Below are 27079 nucleotides of genomic sequence, written 5' to 3' on the forward strand. Positions count from 1 at the left end.
AATCTACATATGATTAATTGTTTTTATATTTTCTGGACTCTTTAAAATAAGTCTACGATGTTTAGTTATGTATATGGATATTCTTTTATATTATTACTTTCTTCAAGTAACCAATGTTGGTTACAAAAATGTTCTGATTTGTTCATGATGAGACATTTAGACATCTCTTTAAACCCATAACCACATTTAAATCTTGCAAACAGGGCGCAGCTTCATCTCTGTTAGATGTTCACAAAGCTCCTGAAACAAGAATTGAATCTCCTGCAGAAGAGTTGTTATTACTGATGGTACTTGTTCTTGTCAGAGAGTTAGCAGTCATTCTACAGTACGCTGTTTTCTGGGTGGTTTTTTATTAAATGCACAAAAACGTAATCAGCCTACATGAGATTTCCTCTCATAAAAGGATCATGCTGATCATAGATCCGCGGCTTAAAGCACGTCCTTGCATTTTTAATAATAGCTCTGCAGTGAGAAGCTAAGCGCAGATCACTGACTGAATTGTTTTCTTCAGGCACCGATGTCAGCAGTGTTAAATTTTAGCATTGTTTCTTGACTCGAGCTCAGTGTTGGCCGCTATTTCAATCTCGAGTAGCGGTTGATTCCCCAGTAAGTCCATTCCGTGCGCTTCATCACGGAGCTGATTTCAACATGCAGGATTTAATTTAGCACTCAACGACTCCAAACAAACCACTCACAAGAATGATTCTGTGTCCGTCAGGCAGACTCAGCTTGACCTTGAGGTGACATGCAGAAATACGTAACACATTAGCCCTCGGCGGCGTGAATTTATCCAATTAATTATAAACAATTCTACCAATGTGATTTCCTTGGATTTTTATTTTTATTTTGTCTCTCATAGTTGAGGTATACCTATGATAGAAATTACAGGCCTCTCTCATCTTTTTAAATGGGAGAACTTGCACAATTGGTGGCTGACTAAATACTTTTTTGCCCCACTGTATGTAGATTGTACTAAACTATTTCCTTCGCACACAATGCTAACTTGCTGCTACTTAGGCTACAGAAATGAATTAGGACAAATATAGGCGTCCTTATCCAGCCTCGTCGTGACACATCACATTGTTCCACACCCATGTACAACAACACGCTCCCCAAGAGGGCGGGTAAACTTTACACTTCATCTGTGTTTAACTCGGTGTTGAGCTGGAGCTTGACTGAAATCTTCACACTCACTGAGCTGGAAATGTTCTTCAGATTGTAAACTTTCAATGAGTTTGGTAATGAAAGGCGTCCCTGGTATCTACAAATCAATAATTAAAATGCATGCATGCGTTTGCTGCGGATTCCTCCATTCATCACCCGATCTTCTGTCTGGACATGAACCAATGCAAATTAAGGAGAAAATTAACAATTTCTTGAGGCTCTTCAATAGTTTAAATGCAAAATGTGGGAATAATTTAGCAGAAAAACCCATTAATTGGTCCCTTTTGAACCGTCTAAATACTGAAACACAAAGCATAAGTTGTGATAAACAGGATATGTTATATATTGTTTCACATTTTGCAGATTTTTACTTTAATTTATTGTATTTTTTCTATCTTTAAATGGACATTTTATTTAAATTTCTTAATTTGAATTATTAAATGTTTTTATATTTTATTGGACATTTTATTTTAATGTCTTACGGTGATTTGTTTAATGGATATTTAATTTATTTAATACTACTGTCAAGTAACCCAATTTCCCCTGGGCTAAATAAATGACTCTGATTCTGACTCTGATGGAGCAACTTTATTTAGAATCTCCTTTTATAAACCCAAAATAAACCACATTTAAATCTTCAAACAGGACGCAAAGCTTCACTTCCTGTTCAGATGTTTCACAATAAAAGCCTCCCTTCAGATCAAAAGTTACTCCATCAGCAGAAAGAGTTCTTCTATTAACTTGTATGTTCTGTACAGTAAGAAGTTAAGCAGATCTTCTTACAGTACGCTGTTTCTCTGGGCTGGTTTTCTTAATTAAATCCACCCAAAAACGTCAATTCAGCCTACCATGAATATTTCACCTCCCTCATAAAAGGACTTCATTGCTGATCAAGTAGAATCCCGCGCGCTCTAAAGCACCTGCCTTGCACTTTATTATAATAATAAGCTCTGCAGTGAAGGAAGCTGAAGCGCAGATCACTGACTAATGTTTTTCTTCAGGGCAAACCGATGCCACATCGTTAGTATAAATATTTATAAGCGAAATATTTATATCTCCTAGACCTCGAGAAATCAGTCGTTGGACCGCATTTCCAATCCCTCAAGAAGACTAAGCCGCGTTCGATTTCTCCGAGTCAAACGTCCATCTCCGTGCCGCTTCATCACGGAGCATGATTTACACACATGCAGGATTTATTCTCAGAGCACTCACACCGACTCCCCAAACAAACACACTCACCCAGAATGCATTGCTGTGTCCCGCAGGCAGCCTCACAGCGTGACCCCTTGAGGGTGACATGCAGAAATAACGGTGAACACGACCATTCAACGGCCCGCTCGGGGGCGGCGCTGAACTTCAGTCACACGTGTAATAAACAAAGTCGTGTGTTACCTGCGGATACGAGTGCCATTTCACCCCTCCATTCGTGTGTGTGTGTGTGTGTGTGTGTGTGTGTGTGTGTGTGTGTGTGTGTGTGTGTGTGTGTGTGTGTGTGTAGTTTATTTCATTAACATGCTTTTGTTTTGTTCGAGAATCAAACAGAAAAGAGCTCAAAAGGAAGTGATTTGCATACCTGCCTGTCCCCTCGTTTGTGCTTCACTGAGCATCTGGCCAGAGGAGCAATCAGCACCTGTGTTTCTTTGTCTAACTCTAAGATAAATTATTTAATTTACTTTGTGGCGGTACGAGGCGGGGGGAAATAACATTTTATAACATGCACAATTAATCTAGGCTGTGGTTCTGCAGAAAAGTCCCGGCTACAAAAGGTATTGTAAAAGATGACGTGGAAAATGTTCCCAAAATGAATATTGCAATTAAAAATATCTGTCAAAAATAATCGAAATGAGTTGTTTTTCCAAATCCTGCATCCCCTAAAAGCCTATAGACCAATATTGTTTGAGCAACAGGGGATTGAAAGTCCTTTGCTTTAACGCACAACACCCTGTTTATCTCCTTCAACATATCTTGACTCCTCAAGCCTTTTCTTTCCCGGTGTCTTTGAACAGGTGACCTTTTTCCCCGGCTTTGGGAAAGACCCCTTCAAACACAAAGCGCTCATAATTAATTTACGTGCCGAGATTCACTTCAAACACTACATTTCCGTATACAGGGGTTCAGCGGGAACAACAAGCGGGAGGAGGAGGAAGAAGAGCAATTAGAAGAGACAGGAAACAGTGGAAGGTAATGGGGTCTAATAGTGGAAGGGAAGAGGAAGGATGCTCGAGAAGCAGTCCAAACTAAATATTAGTTATACATGTCAGCTTTAAAGCAGGAAGTCAAACTGCAGCTGCTTCTCGAGCCTTTTCCACCTGCTACACGCAGAACTGATGATTTACGTCAGGCCCCAGCTGTTCTACATATTTATCCCCATACTTAGTGTTGGCATCTCCTGCCTTGTTGCATTAGGTGTGAATTTATCTGTTCTGTGTGTCCCTGAAGGCCCTTTATTATCGCCTCATTCCTGCTTGGATTTATCGGGAAGCATCCAGGTTAGATACGGGATTGTTCTGCAATTTTACTTTTCTATAACATCTGGAGATTAATACACAATTAGAATGATTAAAGAGGACTACCAAGGTGCACTCTTTACATGTTTTTTTCAGAGGTTGAACCTGCATCTTCTGCTATGTTTGCAGGTGAAATGACTCTCTCATTGTTCTCACAATAGTTGGAAATAGCTGCTCTGTCTGCAGCCACACTTAGGATTCAGTTTTTGTTTTGTTTAGGTCTCATTTGTGTTCAATCTTGATTTTTACACACATTAACTAGAGATTACTTTCCAATGTTTGTACACAAGTACAGCCCTCTAGTCTCAACCAACAGGTGTGACCTTTTTAAAAACATCCCATATGACAATTATAAAGGGTCTGTTTTAATTGTGTGACACGCCACACAGGTCTCCCATCAACTTCACCGTGTGTAAGGCTACTTCATTTCTCTGAATTACTCCATGAGGCCGCCTGGACTTGGAAGAAGCCAAGAACTGCGACCTTCTGCTCTGCGATCAGATAACCTTTATCGTATGAATTCTTAAGCCTCGTTCTCCCAGCACCCTAATGAGTCACATCATTGAAGGTCAAGCACGGGGAAAAGAGCGACAGAAAAACTAAAACTGGCCCTCACACACTCTCATACTCCAAACTTTGCACCGAGGCAGCATTTAAACTATACTTTAAAGTGACTCTAGCATCTGGAAAATATACAAACCTCCAACAAACGTAGGCTCTTGATTACACGGATGTTCCCATAAGAAAGAAGCAGAGGGAGGACATTTTAAAACCCTCTGATGAACCATCAAGTCAAAGCAATGGCAAATGCAAACTTCTACGCATATTTTGAACCATTCAGATATCCTTTTCCGTTCAATAGGTATTGCAAGAGTTTTGAAGTCGGTTTTGACGACTCTTTGTCTGTATTTATCGCCTCAGATGTGTTCCTTTTATCCACTCCAACACGTCTTGTTATTTTCCAGGTTAATTAATCACGTAGAATATCTTTACCTCTGGATCAAACTGACTATTTAACACACAGATTCATGCCAAGCAATAATCCATAACAGATGCAAAAACATTATGAACAGCGACAAAAGCAGAAATGAGCAGCAGCTATTGGACTAAAATGAAAGGCGAGGCGGAGGGAGGGAAACACAATGTTCCTTTTTAAGTCAAGAGTCTCTTCTGAAAACGGTCTGAGCCTTTGATGTATGTTGAAAGCATGTGTGTGTGTGCACATGTGTGTATTTACACATCCTAGATAAATGGATAGATGTTGGGGTAGAGAGTCTAGCGATGTGTGTGTGTGTGTGTGTGTGTGTGTGTGTGTGTGTGTGTGTGTGTGTGTGTGTGTGTGTGTGTGTGTGTGTGTGTGTGTGTGTGTGTGTGTTCGAGTGAAGTTTGTGTGTCCTGTTTCTAAGTGTCCCCTCCACAGAAATAGCTTCATTCGTCTTTTCAGAGTGGAAGTTCAAAACGTCCTTCAATCTCTATGGACTCAATTATTCAGTGAGTCCATCCCCTGTTGCTCTTAATCGAGGCTTTCTTATTTTCTGACGGAGTAAGTGCATGAACAGGTTGCGTAGATTTGAGGGGGAACAACAAATAACGGGGATGAATGAAGCAAGGATAAACATGAGACTCTCTCCTGAAACAAGCCATATATCTGCATGCATTGCCGCTCTATTGGATATTCTGTAAAGCAGCATTGAGCTAGCTTTCATGCACAAACACACCTGTTTCATCAGCCTTAAAGCAGCCGGCTGACAATAGTAAACAAAGCTATTTGCAATCGTAGATTTAAAGGGGGAACCAAAGTGACTGGGATGAATAAAGCACCAACGAGCATGAGACTCTTTCCTGAAACATGAAGTAAAGGTAGCCATATTTTCCAGGCATCCATTGAATATTCTTTAAAGCAGCATTAAGCAAGCTTTTATGCAAAAGCACACCTGTTTTATCCACCTTAATCACCTAAGTGGAACTGCAGGATATACAGCGTCCCATCACCTCTGATTGAGACGGCGGCAACTCAACCTGTCTGACGAAATTAGATTCCAAAGCGTCTCCATTTAGAGGAGGTGAGGAGTTGAAGCTTCACAGGGAAAGATGATGAAATAAATTAACAAACAGCTGCTTTGTTCTCGAGCCAAGAGTGAAAAGAAGAAAGTGATTTTTTTATAATCACATTACTTGGCACCAGGATGCACAATGGTGGTCCCTTTTGCATTCAAACCAAACTAAAGACTGTATCATTTCAAACACACAGCTCACTGTAGCTCTCCCAATTACTCAAAACTGAAAAGAAGAGACCCAAGCTCGACTCCAGATAATTGGACACTGCAAACCTCATGGTGGTGCCTTAAGGTAAAGTCCGATGTTGATCAAATCTTTAGGGATTCATCCCCTTGGGAACACGGATATCTCTACCAGATTTCATGTCAATTCATCGAGTAGGCGTTGGATATTTCAGCGTGGAGCAAAGTGGTATTTACTGAGAACAATAAGCTTGATTTTGAACCATCTTTATAAAAACATGTCCCGAACACAATCAACGCCAAGTAGATGATTTAGTATTGATTGTTTCACTGAGTGAAATGCAGTAATGCAGCAGACTCACTCAATTTAAAAGTACTGCCGTGCCGCTTTGCCGTGACCCGCTTCGAGTCTTGGGTCAGTGATAGCATCTTTGCGTGCTGACTTAAAAACAGACAGAAGGCCGAGCCAGATTGATGGCACGCCAACGACAATAATAATCTGTCCGCTCCATCTCTGACTCAGTGTCCTTCTCTGTCTCGTGCAATTATAAAATGATAAATGCCTTCATGGTGGAAATGTCCGCTTATTTAGTTAGCCAAAAACAGAACGACCTTGATCTTAGGCCAGGATGAGTAAGGATTTGAATAAAGAATAAATTAAAGGGAGTTTTTGTCAACCGAGCCTCCAGCAGGAGCAGGAATACAAGCGCTATATAAATAAATAAGAGGAACTCAATAAGCAGAAGTGATTAAAGACGAGGGTCTGGAATCACTCAGAAGTTTTATCAGTCCAAACTATACCATCACTGCTTCTTCTTCTTCTCGGACTTTGTGTGCACAAAGACGGACTGTAGATTCACACTGAGCTGCTTTGAAATATTGCATCTGTCAAACGGGGACGCTGTGTGGTGGCCGGGGCTGACATCTTTTCAAAGATTCATTCATGTAAACACATTTATCTGGACTAATGGCTGACTGTACGGGATGTATCAGTGCCTTTCCACTCGCCACAGAAAATTCACACTGACATGTTTGAAGAAGAAAGTGCCTTTGATAGATTCGGGAATAAGGTACAGATGACAGCACGGATTCTGCTGAATTAGATTCCTCCTGAAACAAGATGCTGGATTTCTGCTACTTTTTCCACTCAGACATCAAATTAACGAAGGACTGCATCAAACTTGATTTAATCTGGTATTTTTGGTGCACTTTAGGTCAGATGACAGCCTCATAAATCTGTTTGTTTGTGGCGTTTGTAATTATTTTAAGGCAAATGCTATATCCGTACTCTCCATAAATCTAAAGAAAATACTCCAAAAGTATTTCATTGTCCACAGCTGAGGTTAAATCTCCGGGACTTCTTTCTGTGGATTGATATGGCTGCACAGAGTCCCTTGATCCTCCTTAGCAATGGTCTGTTCTCCCTAGCAACAGTCTGTTAGTGAGAATTAACGGCCTCTGAAATGTTTTAACTAAGCTAATAAGAATAATACTGTTCATCACTTTAAAGTTGCATTTTTAATGATGACTTCCAGATACTATGGGCTGTAAATTCTGCCTTGGTTGTGTCCCTGCATTGCTATTCTCCTTATCACTTCTCACACCTTCCACCGTGGCGATCAATACCCAGCCTGTGACGCTCCAAATAGAGACTTGGGGAGTCTACATAATAAGATAACGACCGAACAATCTTTATAAATAGAGATAGTTCTCACTGCGGGGTTTTGACAGAAAGCAGAGCTGTGACACAACTTTCACAAAGCCCCAAATAGACAGCCTGACACTTCAACAAAAGTGAAAATGATCTGCTTTGACACTTCAGTGAGATGTGAGCAGTAGAGCGTCTTGGCTGATGTTTTGAGGAAGTATTTTCTCTCCCTGGACGATGGCAAAAAGAAATGTCCCGGGGCTGCAGGAGATGTTTATCGGACAATTTGACCTGGGTTTAAGCAACTGAGATTGACCTTTTTTACACATCTATGATTTAACGGACTAAACAACTGATGAATAACTCAAAGTTAGTTACTCCTCCACCAGACAGTATCATCCATAGAGTTAAAACCCCCTCTCTTTGACGAATCTTGATGCTTTTCTGTGTCAGATTTAAAAATAATAATGAGCCTCTCCAATTACTTCACTCAGTCGGTTACTGTTGGTATCAAAAGAGAATCATGGCTTCCACTTGGTTTAACATAATCAGTCCACATTATGGACAAAGCAGGTGGTCCTAATAATTCCTACGCCTGGCTGACACACACTGGCATAAATTCAAGACGCCACCCACTCACTAGCTTCAGCTTAGACGACAAGAACAAAGTGCGGATGTCAAAGTGCGTCCATCTCTGTCTGTTAATTTACCCGCTGTGCTATCAGACTCTCCCAGCAGCGGCTATAAAAGCACGGCACTTTCACTTGACTTTAAAGTCGCTAATGCCGTTTAATCACTCAACCATTCATCACAGTATGTCCTAAATTACTATCAGCTTCATTTGGCATTGCATCATCCCAGCCAGTGCCCATTACCGTGGGAGCAAATGAGGAAAGATAATGTGTTTTGTTCAAAGGCAGAGGAGAAGCTCGCTGGAGTTAAGTCTAAGTCGAAGCGCTGGAGACGGTGTCTGTGCAAGTGTGTGCGTGTGTGTGTGTGTGCGTGTGTGTGTGTGTGTGTGTGTGTGTGTGTGCGTGTGTGAGATCAACAGTGATAGATGAAGAACTCAAATATTATGCTTAGAGTAAAAGTATTAATACTTAATTTAAAAGATGTTTGTTTCAGGTAAAATCAGATCAATCTAGTGGAGTAAACACTACTATATTGGCTCTCAAATTGGACTGGAAGTATAAAATAGCATAAATTAAAAATATTCCGTTACAGTACAAGTACTTCAAAGCTGTGTGACACTTGAGTAAAAATATACTGAATTACATTTCACCACTGAGGATCAATACGGATCATGCGTATGATCTTTGGATTTGACCTGGTTTTTCTAGGTTAGTCACACAGCCCGTGCAGTTCAGAGACACGTTACATGGAGGTCACATCGTGCAAGACCAGGCATGCACTACAGTGTAAATGTGGAGAAAAAGAAACCGCAAGACCAAACCGAGCCATGCCAGGTCACGCTGAAGAAATCTGTTGTTTCCTCGCCGGAAATGAACAAAAGGGACCGAGAGGAGAGACAAAAGAGTTGTGAATCTGTGTAAAATGCAGTTTAGTCAACCCCGGGGCCAACAGGGATTCACAATTCACTGACCAGCGTCCTGACATGGTGAAGCCAATCAGCACTTACACAGAGGAAAATCACAGCAGGAGTCCTAATGTGTCCTACTTTGTACAAGCAACAAAACAACTTCAACATACACAAAGAGTCTTGACTTACAAAATGTGACATTTGCAGCACAATCAGACAGTTTGAAAATAATATATGTTCTCACTCAAAACGAATGCTAGAATAAACATGATTTGCAGAGCTGTATAAATAGGAGTTATATATAGAAACAAGAACATTGTGAAACAGCTAATGAAGACTTTAGAAATGGGGACTGTTAGGATTACATGCATCACAATGAAAAGCCTATTCAATTGTAGAGGCTGTAGGCAATACAAATCTTACCATTGCACCTTTTACAAAAGGAGTACCGCAAGGATCACTGCTCGGACCACTACTTTTCATCAAACATGGTTTGTTCTCGGACTGGATAACTTTACTTAAGTACGAGTTGGAAAGAAGGTGCTGCAACACGGGCAGCATGAGAACAATAAAGAGCTTTTGTCACAGTGGAGACACCTGGAGATGTTATATGTCCTCTTTAAGAGTCCTATAAATAGCTTGGTTCTTCTTGTATTTTTAGTCAACTCAGAGGTTAAAAATACATCTGTCAGACAGTTGGAATGTAGTGGCTTCTTCTATTGGTGTGTATCTATGCTTGGACTGCTGTTCAAAGACAAACAAGAAAGCAAGCGGACAAAACACAACAGTAAATGTGAAGTAAGCACATTAAACTTCATCTACTCAATTTTGTACAACACTTAATTCTGATTGCCCAGTAAAAAGGAAATCGAGGGTCTGCTTTAGACACTTTCATCGCCCTTATCCCTCCACTTCTACCAGAAAGCTGTTTACTGCTGCAGACAGTCTTTTTCTCTCACATTAAGCTTCTCACTGGCTCTGGTTTGTATTTAAAAGCACCGTTTTTCCCTGAAGTGTCAATAGATTGATGTCTTTTGTGTTCCGCCATGTAATGAGACGGATTCTGCAGAAAAGAGGTGATCACGGTGGGGGAAAAAAGCTCCTTCAGTGTTATTAAGAGTCATTTATTCTCTGAGTCCCCCTGCAGAGGAACAGCTTCCTATACAATATCCTTTCATTGTGTAAATCACAACACACAGAGTGTCGATACGATGGAAGCAACACCTGCTCAATATGACGCAATCCAACATAGCCCTGCAACAGATGGAGCTTTTGTTGAGATTAAGTTCAGCTTTCTTATCATTTATTTAATATAGTTCTCACTCTGGAGTTGACGGGGAAATGACAATATATTTTATTGTGTGAATAATCCTCAATATTTTTTATAAAAACAGACCACATTTAATCCCATTTAATCTGCATTTTAGTTCATACTTTTTAAAATAAAATTGTATGTATTTTATTGTATGTATACGCCTTAAGATGTTCACCATATCAAACCACACGTCTTCTTATCTATTACTCTCCTTACATGCATAAAGGATTAACTGCTGGACTTTGTTTAATAATTAGCTTTTCTTTATGGCCATTGCATTAATGCTACGGCTGTAAAATATATCGGACGTCAACTTGCACCCTGAACAGATTATGCCATATTGACCTCCATTTGTTAGTTTTAATAGAGTGTCAGCAAATAAAACATGAGCCCAGTATTCCACTGTCTCTTAGAGAGATCAGCGACATGCAGTCTGTGAGGCATGTGTCTCTCCAGAAAAGCGACCGCACCCGGATATTGGGGAACAAATCACCTCTGTTTTCCAGCACTGTGCTCGCTGCTGCAGACACACACCGTCTCACATCTTGGAAGAGAGAGAAACTGAGCTGCAACGAGGAGAGGCGGGAGTGTGTAGCTTCAGCTGTGAGTAGGCTGTCTGTAGAGGAACGACCTGTACAGCATACAACAACCTCTTTCCTTCATTTAAACCACAGAAAAAAAGTCCAGAAACATCTCTTTAATACGGGAAAATATGGAAGAAGCCTCGGGAAGAGAAACAGGACGCTTGATATTACGGACAGACATGCAACAGATGTCACGTGTCGGTCACCGTTTCATTATCCCTCTTCCTGTCACTCAATGCATTATCAATATTAGAAAAGACACAACCAATCACACGGCTGACAGTGAATCCAAAGTGACCGTCCCGTTGGCTCCTCTGAGTCCACAAAAACAACCATTCACCATTTTGCATACCAAATTGAGTTTACAATGGCTCTCTGGAAGGAATCCTGAATGTCTTCTGCTAAATGACTGCATAATGAGACTCTGGCACAGATTCATTTGTCATTTATTCCACTGTGCCAAACCTCTATCTAAAAACACCACACACGGGGGGGCTTGACAACCCGCCAGTAGACATTAATGGCATAATTTTCACATTTTTAATTAACTATTTGCTGGAAAGTAACACTGATGATACAGACTAATGTACAGGGGTGAATGCATACGACTTTATGCATGAATTATCTGTTCTGTGATTTCATTCTGAGTGAAATGTTAAATAATAAAGTTGCAAACCAGAGCTGACAGGAAAAAGACGAAAGCTAAATTGCTTTTTATATCTGGGTATATTTAATGTTGCCAGGCAACAACTCCACATCTGGGGACGGGGCGAGTTCAGAGATAAAACACCTTCATTATTACGTCCAGCTCAGTTAATATTGTCAAAGCAGCACATTTGTGGGGTTTTAGGAGAGAGAGACACATCACATTTGATCGCATTGACAGCGACTGAATGGGCTCTTTGCATTACCCATGAAAGGCTGCCTCCATTAAGGCTGCCGCACCTCGCTCGAGGCCAAACAAGAGACTGTTTGTGCTCTAAGTTGTCGGAATTGGAGCTATTTTCTCATTACGGCGCATCAAGCTTTCAGTTTCAGCATTTCATAACTTTCATCGCATCGGACGAGGCCCTTCGTAATGAGATACGCATCGATCCGAGTCCTGGTCTTCTTCTGAAAAGTCAAAATTCACTCTCTATCCTCCACACACACACACACACTCACACACACACACACACACACACACACACACACACACACACACACACTCACACACACACACACACACTCACACTCACACACACACACACACACACTCACACTCACACACACACACACACACACACACACACTCACACTCACACACACACACACACACACACACACTCACACTCACACACACACACACACACACACACACACACACACACACACCCAGAGACTCTTTGCACATGAGTCCTATTTACTGTATTGCTGCATCTGTCCATATAGTTTATACCTTCTATATTGTATTCATATTTATTCTGCTATCTATAGTGGCTTTATTATACCGGTGTAGATCTACTAAAGAGGACATATTCTGCTCATTTTCAGGTTCATATTTGTATGTTGTGCCTGTACTCTGACATGTCTCCATGCTTTAATGTTCAAAAAGCTCTTTATGTTTCTCATACTGCCTGAGCTGCAGCCCCTCTGTCTGAAACCAGACCCAGAGCCCAGTCTGCTCTGATTGGTTAGCTGGCTGGCTCTGTTGCTTATAGATGTCACACACAAAAGACCCCTTTGCAATGACAAATAAGTAGAATTTATTCTAATGGTACTTAATCCAAAATAACACTTACAGGATAAGGACAAAGGTGGAGAAATTGACACCCAGAAAGCAGATTTCTATCCCTCATATCTTGTTTCTGAGCAGCACAAAGCGTGCACACCTGTCGTTCCTGGCTTCCTCCAGCACACAAACAGCTGTGGTGGCTCACATGACCTCCAACTACAGCGTGAGTGATGGCCGCCTTCATGTATGATGATGTTGGATCACGGACAAATACATCTGTGTGTGTGTGTGTGTGTGTGTGTGTGTGTGTGTGTGTGTGACGGGGGGAGAGACAGCAGGCTCTAACTCACCATATCGATGGATGACACGGGCCCGATGCTGTTGACGTATATCCCCACATCGATGACCGTCGGTTTCACTGCAACAGCCAGAAGGGAGAAGAAGAGTGAGTGATGGAGGATGCACATAATGAAGTTGTAACACGGGGGGGGGGGGGGGGGGGCAATCACTCTTCTTTATGTGTCTTTTGTCGCTGTTTTCATGCTCTGTTCATGGGATCACTAATCAGGTTTAAAACACACGTTATCTTGTTCAATGTCACCTCCCTCTACGACTAAGTGAAGCCGTTCCCGCTCTCTCTTCCCTCTGCATCCAGAGAGGACTTTTGAAAAAGCTGCACCGTGCTTCCTGGAGCGGTTACCGTGTTACCATGGCAATTAATAGCATTTCCAGTGAGTATGTGGGATCTTGGCTAATTTCGCTTGGCAACTACATTCGTTGGAGAGAAGACAGAAATTGGAGCATCGGAAATTGTGGATTTGCACCAGAGCTAAACGCTGCGACTAAACATGCAGTGTGTTTGTTTCGTTTCTGCAAAAAGGAAGGGAATAATGCTTCAATCTGGAGCTTCTACTGAAAGATCCAAACAAAACCATCCTTAGTTTCTTTATTAAACTCCATCTCAATCCATATTTACGGTTCTTAGAATACACGTGTGTTTACTGCATCGATTTCATTGGACACATTTCATTGTTTTTGGAGGATTTTTATTCTCTGCTTCCTTTAAATCTGTAATAAAGCCCTCAAAACACAGTCCCGTTCGACTGCATTTAACTGATAATGTGGTCCAAACTCCTCACTGAAACTCATGCCAATGGATTTCCCCACCGCCAGATCTTTGTCTATGAAAGCTGGAACAATTCTTTGCATGAACAGCCAAAATAATCACATTTTAAGAAGAAATATGCTCGTTTTGTTTGTGATTTTAGCCATTTACAGGCACAAAAACCCATTTAAAACACACTACAGGAAAGGGAACACCCCAAAAAGCATAATAGGGCCCCCACTAGAAGAAACCAAGTGAGTCCTTGTCCAATTACATTTTTTAAAAAGTGTTATTTTTGTTCCTGACATCATTAGATCCATTAAAACCAGCTTTAAAATCCCATTAGCGCTGCATGATTGAGAAGAAAATAATTAATTCCAATTATTTCTGATAGATATTGCAATCGTGATATGTTTTGCAACGCAAGGGGGAATGATTATTATTGAAACATCATCATTAAAAAAGGTATTTAAGTGATTTACCGATGTACCCAACGAGGAGGTTTAATTAACTTTGCAGATAACATTTTGCAGGCGGGGGTTTCTCTGCAGCAACACGACACTTCATTCAGATATATTATCGTTATATTGCACCTACTGTGATTTTGATATTGCTCGATTCGTTATTTGGATTTCAATAACGTTTTGAATGATTGTGCAGCCCTATTTCTCTCTCTCTCTTTACCCCTGAGGATGCTGCACCAGCTCTGATGCAAACTTTCTCCCTTTTGAACAGCTATTGAAAAGCTGCAGAGCCTTTTTTAGATAATGTATAAATGCAGGGTCGAGCTGTGTGGTTACAATGCACAGATCAGGGTTAAACACGGTGCATGTGTGAGAGCTACCTCCACCTGAGAGATAGTCGATGTGTTATATTTGCAGCACTGCAGCCTGCAGACCGGCGGGTGAAATGAGGAGGGCAGGGCGCCATTTACTGTCCTGTTATGTGCTAAAGGTTAGACGTTCTGCCAAGTGCTTTGCTGTCAGAAATCTCTCTGGGAAGTCTTGATCAAAGTGTTGAAAAAGCCCAAAATAAGTTAACTCAAGGGTGCTTTGTTTTATGCACACACGAGATGTTTTACAAATCCACTCGCAGCACTTTTGTGAATTCTTAAAGACTCAGAAAGGCTGTCTATGCTTCTTTTATCTGCACATTTAAATATTAGTTTCTGTACTGCTAAGCAAGTGGCTGCCTTGTCCAAAGAATATCAGATAGCAGGAGATTGTGAAAGAACCCAGAAACTGAGGTTCAACTTATCGTGTTTATACTCCTTCTTCTTCCCTGCAGAAAAGTGTGTTTAACCCCTGACCTTGATCAGCCGGGCTGCTGCACTCCAACAGAGAGGAGGCTGTTGTTTTACTGAGCAGTTTCCTGGTGAGCACTGCGGCACCACAATGAATGTGAAGCAGCGCGATGCTGAGAGAACAGATATTCTCAGGTTAAATATCTCAGGAGTCTACTTGCCGGCACCGTGAACCCAGAAATGTTGAGTACAAAGTAAATGACTTAGCATATATGCAGACCATGTTGTCGTGGTGTTGGAGGTTATTGAGGATGTTGAATCCATTTGTTGCATTTTTAGGAACAGAAATGGCAGCTTTGAGTCTACAATTCATCAAATCAGTACAAATATGGACTACTTCTGGTTTAATCAGCCTTTTCTGATCATGAAAATGTCAGAAGTTGATTCAACATCCTCAATGACCTCCAAAATTGTCCAAATCCACAAAGCTAATTTATGCTAATTGTGCAAATTGCCCAACATATGCAATTAGCACCCGGCAGTTTCTATGTTCTGGGGACCCGTACGATGCATTTCCAACATAAAACTATTGGTTCAAACATTTCAGGGTTCAAGATCAGACTCTCTGAGCTGGGAAATACAGCATGGAAAGAGACGACGGAAAAAGGTGCTTTAATTGCAATCTATTTGGTTTTCCCCGTCAAGTCACGGCACTTAATGATGTGCATGTAATTTAATAATGATGTCACATGTCGGGGACAGCGCTAATGAATCCATGACCCGTGCTACACACTCATTCTAAAGGCTCTTCAGGGTTAATCGATAATGAAGACGCTGTGTTTGGGTAAACTGTCTCCACGCTCAGGATGTTGATATGCAGAATCGAAGGGTGTATTCATGTGTGCACCTCTGTGTGTCGTGTCCCCGGGGACCCACTGTGCCGGGGCCACTGATGCACACAGTGTTGGTGATGTACGCCTGCTGGGAGCCCTTGACTCAATTCCAGCAGCATGTTCTGCTCCACCGACTGGACAATGAGGGGCAATAATGGAGAAAACTACAGTGTTGTACGACTATAATTTAGCTCATACTATGCCTACAGACATGTTCTCAGTGATCTGAAGATGAAATACACATCCATTCCAATGAAAAGCATCCATTACCAACAGATTGATGCTGATATTATAGGACAGTAAAGTAGGTTTTAGCAATTAGAGCAAAACCATGCTCTGGGAAAGTAAATCCAGGGAGGAATTGGCACAATAATTGCACAGAAAAAGGCACGTGCGAATCCATCAAGCAGCTGTAACTGCTTTTCCAATTTGTCCATACAAATACCTTCTTCCTTTTTACATAGACTCCATCAACTCCTATGATTGTGAACTATAAACCTGCCGAAACACCATGAAATATATATGGTTGTTAGACAGAAATCTCAAAAAGAAAGGGATGAATTGCCATGAAATTTGGCACAAATGTTGACCCTGGACGACCCTTGCTCCCAAAAGATGTACCTCTCTATTTGTAATCATTTTCAAGTCACAATGGCATCATAAAGCGTCCGTCTTGCACCATTACGAGGCATCCAGCTCAAATCTTCATTGTGCACTTGGGGGAATCTGGCATGGACTGCAAGACAGGACAATAGGCAATTCCAAAACACAAACCGTAGGGAGAGACATGCATTGTGGATTCAGGGTAAACAGGGGCTGGCTGTTCTAGCATGCAGTGGGAAACCCCAGCTGGGACACACTGCCAGTCTCAGAGTCCAACTCACCTAAGGGGAACCTGGGTAGAGACTGTCTCTCCATTGGAAACCATTAACTGTGAAAATGTAGCACAGAAGTGAAAGCGTGGGGGTGAAGTGTAACAGCTCAGCAGGAATTGGAAAGTGGGACAACCTGAAGGGGAATGTCTTTAATTTACACCACAGTGGAAAATCAAGGATTAAAGATACTGGATACAAGGGAGTAAAATAATCTGATTTCCTGCAAAACAGAAGGAAATAAACAACAACGGGCAGACGAACTACAGTCCAGTGTTTCCAGTCCAGTGAGTGCGAGAGAAAACACCCATCACTGGAGCTGAGCCGACCTGACACATGTCCAAACAACACATGGCAGATTCCTGCAGGATGTGCATAGGTAGGGATGACGCTGCTGTAAGAGAGAGTAATCAGGACAGATTTCTCCCCCGTTTATTTATTTTTTTATACTTCGGCGCTGGCTTTGCTTTCTTTCATCTCCCCAAGAAGAAAAAATAAAAGAGAACTTCCAATCAACGCGGGAATAACATCTTCCTACGTATCATTTTCTATCCTTCTAATGGAGGAGCATTATCCACACGTGTATTCCTCCTCCTCTTCATCTTCCTCTTCCTCGTCTTGCCTTTGAGAAAAAACCATGACAGGCCCCATCTGTATTACCACATTACCCTGTGGGCCTCGATTGGAAAGAAAGGGCTTTTATCCCTGCTTGGCCCGGCTGGCATGACAAACGCATTACGCATTGCCGGCCCCGGCACACACATGTAGGCAGCGCTCCATCCCAGCTGAACGCTAACTCCCATATGTTCGCTGTCCGAGGACCTGCGCAGGCCTCAGTGAGCAGGCGGCTCCCGGGGGCCGGACGCACATCTTCAGTCTCACTTTCAGAATAAATGTGCTGTGAAATAATTAATCACGTCCTGTTTACCAAAACTCATCTGCAGCGCTCAAATCCCTCCGGCTATCGGCCTCAGGTTGTACCGTCAGAAAGCATTGTTTGACACGGGTTTGCACTTTCAAGTTTAAACCAAAGACTTGACCCACTTGTGTCAGGACCAGAGTATGACCTCTATACACCAGCTTCACCACATAAGAATTTAATGGAGAAGAAGCGTTGATTTCTGTCAACAAAGCATGTCAAAAACTGTGCATAGTTTCAAATTGATATAGGTTTAACCAATATACCTAAACAAAGGTTGATATTTATATTAAAAGAAGGCCCTGGTAAGCTCATTTTGAGGTTCATATTCATGCTTTAATGTTCAAAAAGCTCTTTATTTTTCCTCATACTGCCTGTGCTTGAACACCATCTGTAGGTATCTTTGGGATTTTAGCCTTTGCAGACCATTTACATGCACAAAAAGCCTATATAAGACACTACAGGAAAGGGAAAACCCCCAAAAAGCATCGCAGAGGCCCTTTAATATCACAGACTCACAAAGCTTTGTGTATTAACTCTTTTGTCCATCAGTGAGGCATTGTTTACACCTCTAAAAACTAAAATATTTAGCAGCATAGGGTCAAAGGAGCCATCCTGAAGCGTGATTCAGAGTGGTCGTGAACTGTAAATGCCTTCCCGTTGAATAAGGAAAGAAATACGGCGCAGATATTACGTGAAATGGCATCCAGAAACCTGTCCAGATAACTTTCCTGTCTACAGTTCCTTTGCAATACACCAGGGGAACAAATAAGAGTTTGCACACGTCACCACAGCCTCTCACAGTCACAGTTCTGGGTCAAATATCAGTTATGGATCCTCAGGAGTGCACACTGTAATCCATCACTCCATATTCTGCTGCTCTGCTTCAGCCCATGTAATTACACATCATGCCATGCATGACCTCTCTGTGCCTGTGTTAGCACGGATAAAAGCCCTGCAGCACACACTGCCTTTGGTTTGGGGTTTTTCCTGGAAAATCTGTCGCTGCAGTCCTGCAGGGATGGCACACAGCGGCTGATAATGTGGTGTCATGGAACAGACGATAGATAGATATGTATTCCTTCATCTGGGGAAACACTTTCCTTGGACTGTGGAATATTCCGGCATATATTTTATAATTCGAAATTATTTAGAAAGTATAAACATTACTGGTCGATCACAAGCACAACAGAATAAAGAGAACAACCCCAAAGTAGTCCAACACATTGTCCGTGATAGGCTAAGGGGCGGGACATCTCTAAGCGGTTGACCAATCACAACAGAGCCCTTGCACCATATTCCCGGGACAAACTAATAGGAAAAGTGGTAACCGCTGCAAAATGAGACTTGCAATAGCTCCCCAACGCCACAGGTGCCACTAAAGAGAACTAAAAATGAAGGTCTTTGAGATTATAACTCTGACATTGTTTAAATGTTCACATTTATTTCTAATTGCATGAATGTGGCATTAAACAACAGGCAATGAGCATGCAGTACCAAAGCTACGATAAATGTCTTAGGTCTATGTGCAGAGAGGGGTGTGTGTGTGTGTGTGTGTGTGTGTGTGTGTGTGTGTGTGTGTGTGTGTGGCAGCTCTCTCGGTTTCCAGCAGCCCTCAGCTGCATGGCGCTGCACCACACGTTGGCATAGAGACCGATTTCCCGGGCACGCGCACACACACACACACACACACACACACACACACACACACACACACACACACACACACACACACACACACACACACACACACACACACACACACACACACACACACACACACACACACACACACACACACACACACACACACACACACACACACACACACACACACACAGAAAAATAGTTGATTAGTGAAAAATGTCAGAACCGCTGTAGAGCGCCAGAAAACACAAACAGAGCTGAAGCACTTTCGTGATTTACATAAGAAGCTCTCTCGACTAAGTTTTAATGAAGGCGAGGAAATGAATTTGTTAGCGGACGGATTTATTTACTTAACATTTGAGAGAAATGTCAGAGTGAACATCAGCTCACTTTGAAATCTAATCTAATCTACAAGCAGAGGAAAAACAATCTGGACATCTGAAGGTTCAGCATTTATACTCTGTGCATTAACACCTCTGTCTGACGTGAGAGAGCTGGCAGTGAACAGGAAGATGAGTATGATGTTTTGGGATGTTTGTATACTTTTCAGGGACGTAATCAATATTCTGCCGCCTTCATTTTTGTAAAAAGGAAGGCGGCAGAATTAGAAAAACATGTCTTATAATGCAGCAGCAGCTTTGAGCACTGAGCTCATAATGAAAGTAGTAAAACCTCACTGCAAAGACTCGTGTTCAAGTAAAAGTTCTTATTGCAGAACCCCCAAAATATGGAAAGATTTTAAAGCAAAAGCAGCACATTTTAGCTTCTTCAATAACATGTTGGATTGTTTCATCTTTAAAAAAAATAATCTTATTTTAAAGTATTTTTTAAAGTAAATAAATCTGTAAAATAAACTTAGAAGTATGAAATAGTAGAAAATAAAAATCATCGGGTCAAGTGCAAGTACATCAAATGTGTACTTGAGTTACTTTCCCTCTGATCTGATGCAGCAAGAAGAAGATGTGTTGTAGTTTATGCATTAAATCGGAGTTAAAACACAGAGCAGAGGGGTCTGCATCTATCAGGCGGGTTACTTTCATACAGTAGCACATAACTTCTAAACCTTCACGCAGGAATTAAAGCTTTACATGTGGCTGACCGTATTATAAAGAATGCAAAGGGACCGCTGTTCAAACTTCAGCTGTAAGCAGATTTAGTGGATTATCTTTTCCTCTGACCTTCCCTGCAAACATATGGGCATCAAATAAAATCTGTTACGTAATAAAAAACACCCTGAAGTTCTGTTTGTTCCAGACTGGATAATCATTAGACACGTCCTGAATAACTCAAATAAACTTATGCAACATGAATTAGGAGTGTGTGTGTGTGTGTGTGTGTGTGTGTGTGTGTGTGTGTGTGTGTGTGTGTGTGTGTGTGTGTGTGTGTGTGTGTGTGTGTGTGTGTGTGTGTGTGTGTGTGTGTTTTCAGAAAGTTCCTGGTTGTTGTGTCCGAGTGTTTCTAGTTCAGGACGACACAGTAGCATCGTTTCTGTGCCAGCTGGATCTCGATTTTACTGCAGTAATTTGGCCAGATTCTGGAAGTGATTTAGTAACAGGAGCACAATGCCATGTAAACATCAACAACAACAACAACAACAACAACAACAACAACATGACAATACTTCTCAACAAAGAACAGAGCTATTCCTAAACACAAAATATACTGAAAAGCTCCTTGTAATCCACTTTTGAGACAGATCCCAGCAGCTCAGTTTCTTTATTCTCTCACGTGAATCGAGCGAGGTGCCAGCCTTAAAGAGGAGATGCTGCGGTGAAAACAGCACCTCTGGAACAGCCGTCTCTAATGGTCACAACTGGGGTTTAACTCCAGCAACAACTCCTGCCTCAAAGACACGTTTAAATAACTAAAACCAGCAAACCGCATGTGGCACACACAAACCATCTGCTTCTCCAGAGCAGGAAGGCTAAAAATGATGCTCAGTCTGACCCACATCTCTGTAAAAGCTGATCATTTGACCGCCTTTCCTCTGGCAGACCCTACAGAGCCTGCTAATTATATCATACATGTGTAATATCACAAATATGTCACCATATGGGATGCAAATGCTGCCTCGGTTTGACATGAATAAAGCCACACAGCAACAAGAAAGCAGAGTAAAGAGGCTCCATTATCTGAACCCGCACAGTTAGCTAGGTATTCATTTTAGTGCTGTAACACTTTCACAGCTGTGTGAAAAGAACATGATGTGAAATGAACTTGAGGGGGAAAAAAAACACATCCAGGGGACGTTGTCAAGAAGGAGAGAAGTTTGAGACTAATACTCCGAAATAATTGGACTTTTTGGAAATGATTTGCTTTCATGCCTTTATAGTTAGAGGATAAGATGGACTCCACTTCTACTGACACACTGAAGCCATTGTTTTACCTCCTAACTTCTCTTTTGAACTAAGAAAGTACGGTGGCCCTCAAGGTCAAAAGCAACTGCAGCTTCTTTATTAGTGATGTCTTATTTCGGTTAACGCTGTGCAAGTCCCATCAGGTTGGGGAGTGTTTTCTAAACGCTGCACACATGTTGTCAAGCTTGTAAATGTGTTTCTTCATTTGTGTTTTAATATGTGCATCGTTTTAAAACGGACAGGCTCTTGTGCCGTAGTTTGCACGTGTATATAAAAGTATATAGATAAGTCATCAACTCAACATAATGTGACTTTAGGTTGTTCTTGAAGTGAATTCAAAAAGCAGACAGCCATAAAGCTGAAGCATGCTGCAGGTTTATCTCTACAGGTGTTTCCCATTTCCCGTATTTCCATTCTATAATCTGGAGCCTTTAAAGCAGGATTTATATAGAAAGCAGATCTGGGGCGATGCTGCGTGTAAACCTACTTGAATGAACTACCCGACACACAAATCTTCCTCAGATAAACAAATATTATTCCAAGAAAGAGTGATGTTTATTAGAGGAAGCAAACAGAAGGAACAGTCGCTCATTTCATTGAGGGGAGATAAAAACTCATATATTACTCGCTTCACAAACGCACAGAAAGTAATGTAAGTCTTAATGAAAAACACTTTCCCATCAGACGGATATTGACCGTCTGTGTGTATTCAGTGTGTGTGTGTGTGTGTGTGTGTGTGTGTGTGTGTGTGTGTGTGAGTGGGTTAGCACATGCTGTACTGTACCAGATTGTATTCTGCTCTCTGACTCACATATAATAGATGTGGGAAGGTTTTCTCTCTTCCCCTCTGAGGTTTAATGAGAAGAAGGCAAAGGGAAAGGTCTCACTGCTTATGAATCGCCACCAGGCACACACACACACACACACACACACACACACACACACACACACACACACACACACACACACACACACACACACACACACACACACACACACACACACACACACACACACACACAATGAGTAATAACTACAAAAAACAAGGATGTTTTATAAATTATTTCTCAAATCAATTTCTGTTGCAGCATAATGAAAGGCACTTCCACCTTAAGATGAGCAGCATATCATCCCTTTATTGCAGTAATTACTTTGTGATTTAACTGAAGGGTGACTCGTGGACATTAAAAGCATCGACTTGGTGCAAGTGGACATTTATTTGGGCTATTCAGACGATATTGACGGAAAATATTTATTGAAACCAGGAAAAAAAAGGTGGGATTTCTGTAGAAAAGTCTTGTAAACTTTTTCCAAGTAGAAAACAAATATTCCAAGACTTTACTTACAGTTAAGAAGTGTCTCTATAAAGTACATTTTCTAATCACTTTTGCATATTCATTTTTACTTCAAAGCTCCTGTAAAATAATTGCAATTTTTGTGTTTTTTTACACAACTTTTTTGACTTTTATGCAATATATTTAATACATACTCAAATATAATTTACTCTACCTGTAACATATCTTCTCTATTATGCATGCGTTTGATGGTGGGGTAAAAAGGAGAATATGAGCCGTCTTATTCTCACACTCCCAGCCATGTTGTTGTTGATGTTGATGTGAGATTGACGGCCAATTGTGACTTTTTCCCACCGGCAACTTTGTCGCTTTAACATGGGAAATCTGTCTCAGCTGGAGACACTTTGGAGGCTTAATTAGACTCTGTGTCCACCACGTAAACAATGAATTATGCATAACTTTGCTCCCCTGGTGCCGACGCTGCAACAGGAACTGTCTTATAACAAACAAGCTGATGTGGACGGGAGGTTTGAGAAACTTTCAGGAAACATGACAACTGTCTGTAAGCATTAGGCTCCCTGGAGGGGACATATTTTAATGGAAAATGCTTGTTATAAAAGGATAATGTGTCTCTAATGACAATTCTGGATACATATTAACCAACCAGAGTCCATGTTCTCAATGCAACAATGAATAACTGAGCAATCATAGCAGGGGGAATGATTATGGGCAGGACTTAGTTCCTCTTTTGAGATCTCAAGGCACAAATGCAATTATTTCAGGGCTGCAATTAAAAGAAAAGGTCATAATCAATTCATTTTCTCTATTGATCTTTCCATTCAATGTTAAACATGTCTTGAAGTCCAAAGTCATGTCTTTAAAAATATTGTTTTGTAAGTCAAATCCAGAAGTCTGGTTTAAATGGCAAAGGCTGTCAGTTGCTGAAGCTGCAATGCATTCATTTATTAAACACTAGCCTACTGTATTTGGGTTATTTCAGGCCTTTCAAAATCACCCATCAAAGCCTCATCACGAAACACAACCAGCTCAGGTTGAAGCTCTTCTCCCGTCTACATTTCCACAGGCGACCCCCTCATCTTCCCTCCTCCCCACTGCAGTGGACATGGGAGACACAGATGGAAATCGATTAAATGGTTAGAGCTCACAGGGATGGGGAATATGTCGACTATGATCCAGCTCCAGCTCGGTCTTATTACCACCTAATGCACTTCTCTCCCCACCCTCTCCATTTAAAGCGCTACACGATTGCTCGGCCCGTTCCTTTGTGGTTTCTCATTAATTCGGGGACGCTGCAGGAATGAGAGGTGAGGCTTTACGACGACCTCTCTTTGGGGGGGGGATTAAACCTTTCCCCTCCTCACAAAAGTATGTTTTCTTTGTTTTTCCTAAACGGCACAGGAAACCCGCATTAATTTGCATATCCATCAGACAACTTGCGCTGCTAATTTGCTTATTCATGCAGCGAGGCTTTTCCAAAAATACAAAATGAGATCATCTTATCAGTGGATTACTATGATCACCATGCCTGTCGACACACAGGCAGACATCACCATGGCGACGTAATGTCCCACATGCAGTGTAGTTGCATTGTGGCAGATGACAATACGTGACATGATACGGCTATCAGTGTGAAACCCCGAAGAAAGACACATGAAAGCCAGCTCTGTGATTGGCTGGAATTGTGACTCCAAAACCAAAAAAGGAGTTTAAATGGAACTTATTATGTTCATTCTCACATGTCTCCATGCTGTAAAGTTCAAAAAGCTCTTCATTTTTCGTGCTGCAGCACCTCTTTTCACCCTCTGTCTGAAACCAGAGCCCAGTCTGCTCTGATTGGTTAGCCAAGGGATGTCCCACCCAGAAATGCCAGTGTAAGGATGATGCAACTATTGAGATTTTAGCCCTTGCAGACCATTTACATGCATACAAACCTATATAACACACAACAGGAAAGGGAACACCTGAAAAAAGTGAAACAGGGCCTTTTTAAAAATGTCAAACTCCAGAAAAATCTCTTATTCTGAAACATTAGACACCAGCATACAGAAATAGCATCATAGAGCTCATGAAAGGTTATCCACCATCCTTTGTGTGTGTGTGTGTGTGTGTGTGTGTGTGTGTGTGTGTGTGTGTGTGTGTGTGTGTGTGTGTGTGTGTGTGTGTGTGTGTGTGTGTGTGTGTGTATATCCACTCGTGTGTGGGAAGCTGCTGCACCTCCTCTACTGCAGGTGATTGTCAGCTTGGCTACCTGAGATGTGAGGAGAAACATTTCCCAGCATCTAAACTTCTCTCTGTCAGACGGAAATGTCACTGGACTCTAAATCTGGAGGAGATGTGTCCTTTAAGGGAGAGCGGAGGAGTCAGTGCCGAGCCAAATGTCAACTGTGAGAGGATCAAGAAGTCACCCAGATCTTAACGAGAGGTGGAAAAGTATTTAACTCCTGGGGAAATGCTTTAATTTCAGGGTGGGTCCTCCTTTAAATAGCATCAGAGATCAGTTTACGTCTCTAAAGAGCAGAGGATCTGGCGCTGGGTGGGATTTTCTTCACAGGAAGTCATGAATCAAGATGTAAAGTTGATGCAGAATCTGTCCCTGTGATCTGGATAAACAGCTGCCACTTTAATCTATCTCTGCTTTTAGAAGCTGCCTAAAATCTGCTGGTTTTAAGGTAAAAAAAAACATGAATCTGTGCAAAGATTTCCTCTCAGAGCTGCAACCATTACTCAATGTTTGGAAAAGTAATCAGAAACTGTTTTTAAAATCACGTATTTTGGACACAATTCCTTCAGCTGTTAGAGATTGTTTAACAAATGTCTCCTAATTTAATTATCTTCTCTGTTTTATATCATAAATCTTTGGGTCTTGGACTAAAACAAGTCTAAAGGCATCAATCTAAACTTTAAGAGGCTTCAGTCTGCTCTGATTGGTCAACTGCTTGGACATGTCCCGCCCCTTAGCCAACAACATTCAATGTGTTGGAGCAGTAGCCAATAAAAGTGTGTGTTACCTGTGTGATAGTTTACCCCCTACACACACACATGTTTTAATATAATTAGGATCAAAAAGCAGCAGTTACTTTAGGATGTTTTAGAATATGATTTATATCTTTGGTGGGGAAAATAACTTTAGCTTTATTCCAGCACACAGTGTTTTTTACACCCAGTTTGACTCCCGAGATGAATGAGATCACACTGACCGAAGAGACGGAGAAACTCCATTAACACATTCTCAGAAATACGCTTCAAATCAGCGGGTTCACTTATTTCTGAGCTGGAAGGGGAAATGATTTACACTGACTGGAATGTTAATTCAGCTTCATGATTCAGCATCTGGCCTTCAATAAACACTGCTGAGCCAATATCCAATCAGGACGTCAAACAGAGGCTTTTTAGAGAGGTTTTCAAACAGGACAAACTTTACTCCAGACTGAAAGAAGACTTGAGCTCCTTTATTTGCTAAACAAAAAGTCTATGCACACTGCAGCAGGTGCATCAGACTTAAGGAAAGTTAACGGCCGAAATGCCCCAAGAAATCTCAAAATGACCCTAAATATAGTGATCGAAAAGAGAGGAATTGGCCACATGATTGTGAAAAATAAATGGTAATGCATTCAGCAGGAGAGGCTTTAACATTCTTAAAGTCCGTCCACATTTAAACAGCAACTCAATGCACAAATTACAATATTTATGAGTAAATATATAGCATTACCAGCAGGACAAAACCCCACCAAAGCAGAGCTCCCACCCACTCTCGGTAAAAGCCACGGCTATTCGGAGTGAAATCACGGTACAAACAAGTCCTTGTTATTTCTGTCTCCGGGACAAAGACACAAACTGTCTCTGAGCTTTCTAAATAAAGAATGTCAAGATCAGATTTCTGCTGGTTTTTAATGCTTGAATAAAACAAAGGACACATCTAAATCTTTCATCAAACAAGGAGGAAATGTAGGGCTGCTGACATATACTACAAGGATACGAGTAGATGGCCAAATATTGCGGAGCCTAAAACCCTTCC

The 27079-nt window shown here is 41.4% G+C and overlaps 1 protein-coding gene across 1 annotated transcript in view; it reads right to left on the reverse strand.

The window, feature by feature from the left end:
* The window catches only part of LOC134860789 (gamma-aminobutyric acid receptor subunit gamma-3-like), a 67862-nt gene that overhangs the window by 33023 nt on the left and 7760 nt on the right, over positions 1-27079 (reverse strand). The window contains exon 3 of the mRNA XM_063877598.1: positions 13063-13130. Within this exon, the coding sequence (XP_063733668.1) occupies positions 13063-13130 (68 nt within the window). The remainder of the gene's footprint in view (positions 1-13062; positions 13131-27079) is intronic.

The sequence above is a fragment of the Eleginops maclovinus genome, chromosome 24, assembly GCF_036324505.1.
Source record: "Eleginops maclovinus isolate JMC-PN-2008 ecotype Puerto Natales chromosome 24, JC_Emac_rtc_rv5, whole genome shotgun sequence".
NCBI lineage: Eukaryota > Metazoa > Chordata > Actinopteri > Perciformes > Eleginopidae > Eleginops > Eleginops maclovinus.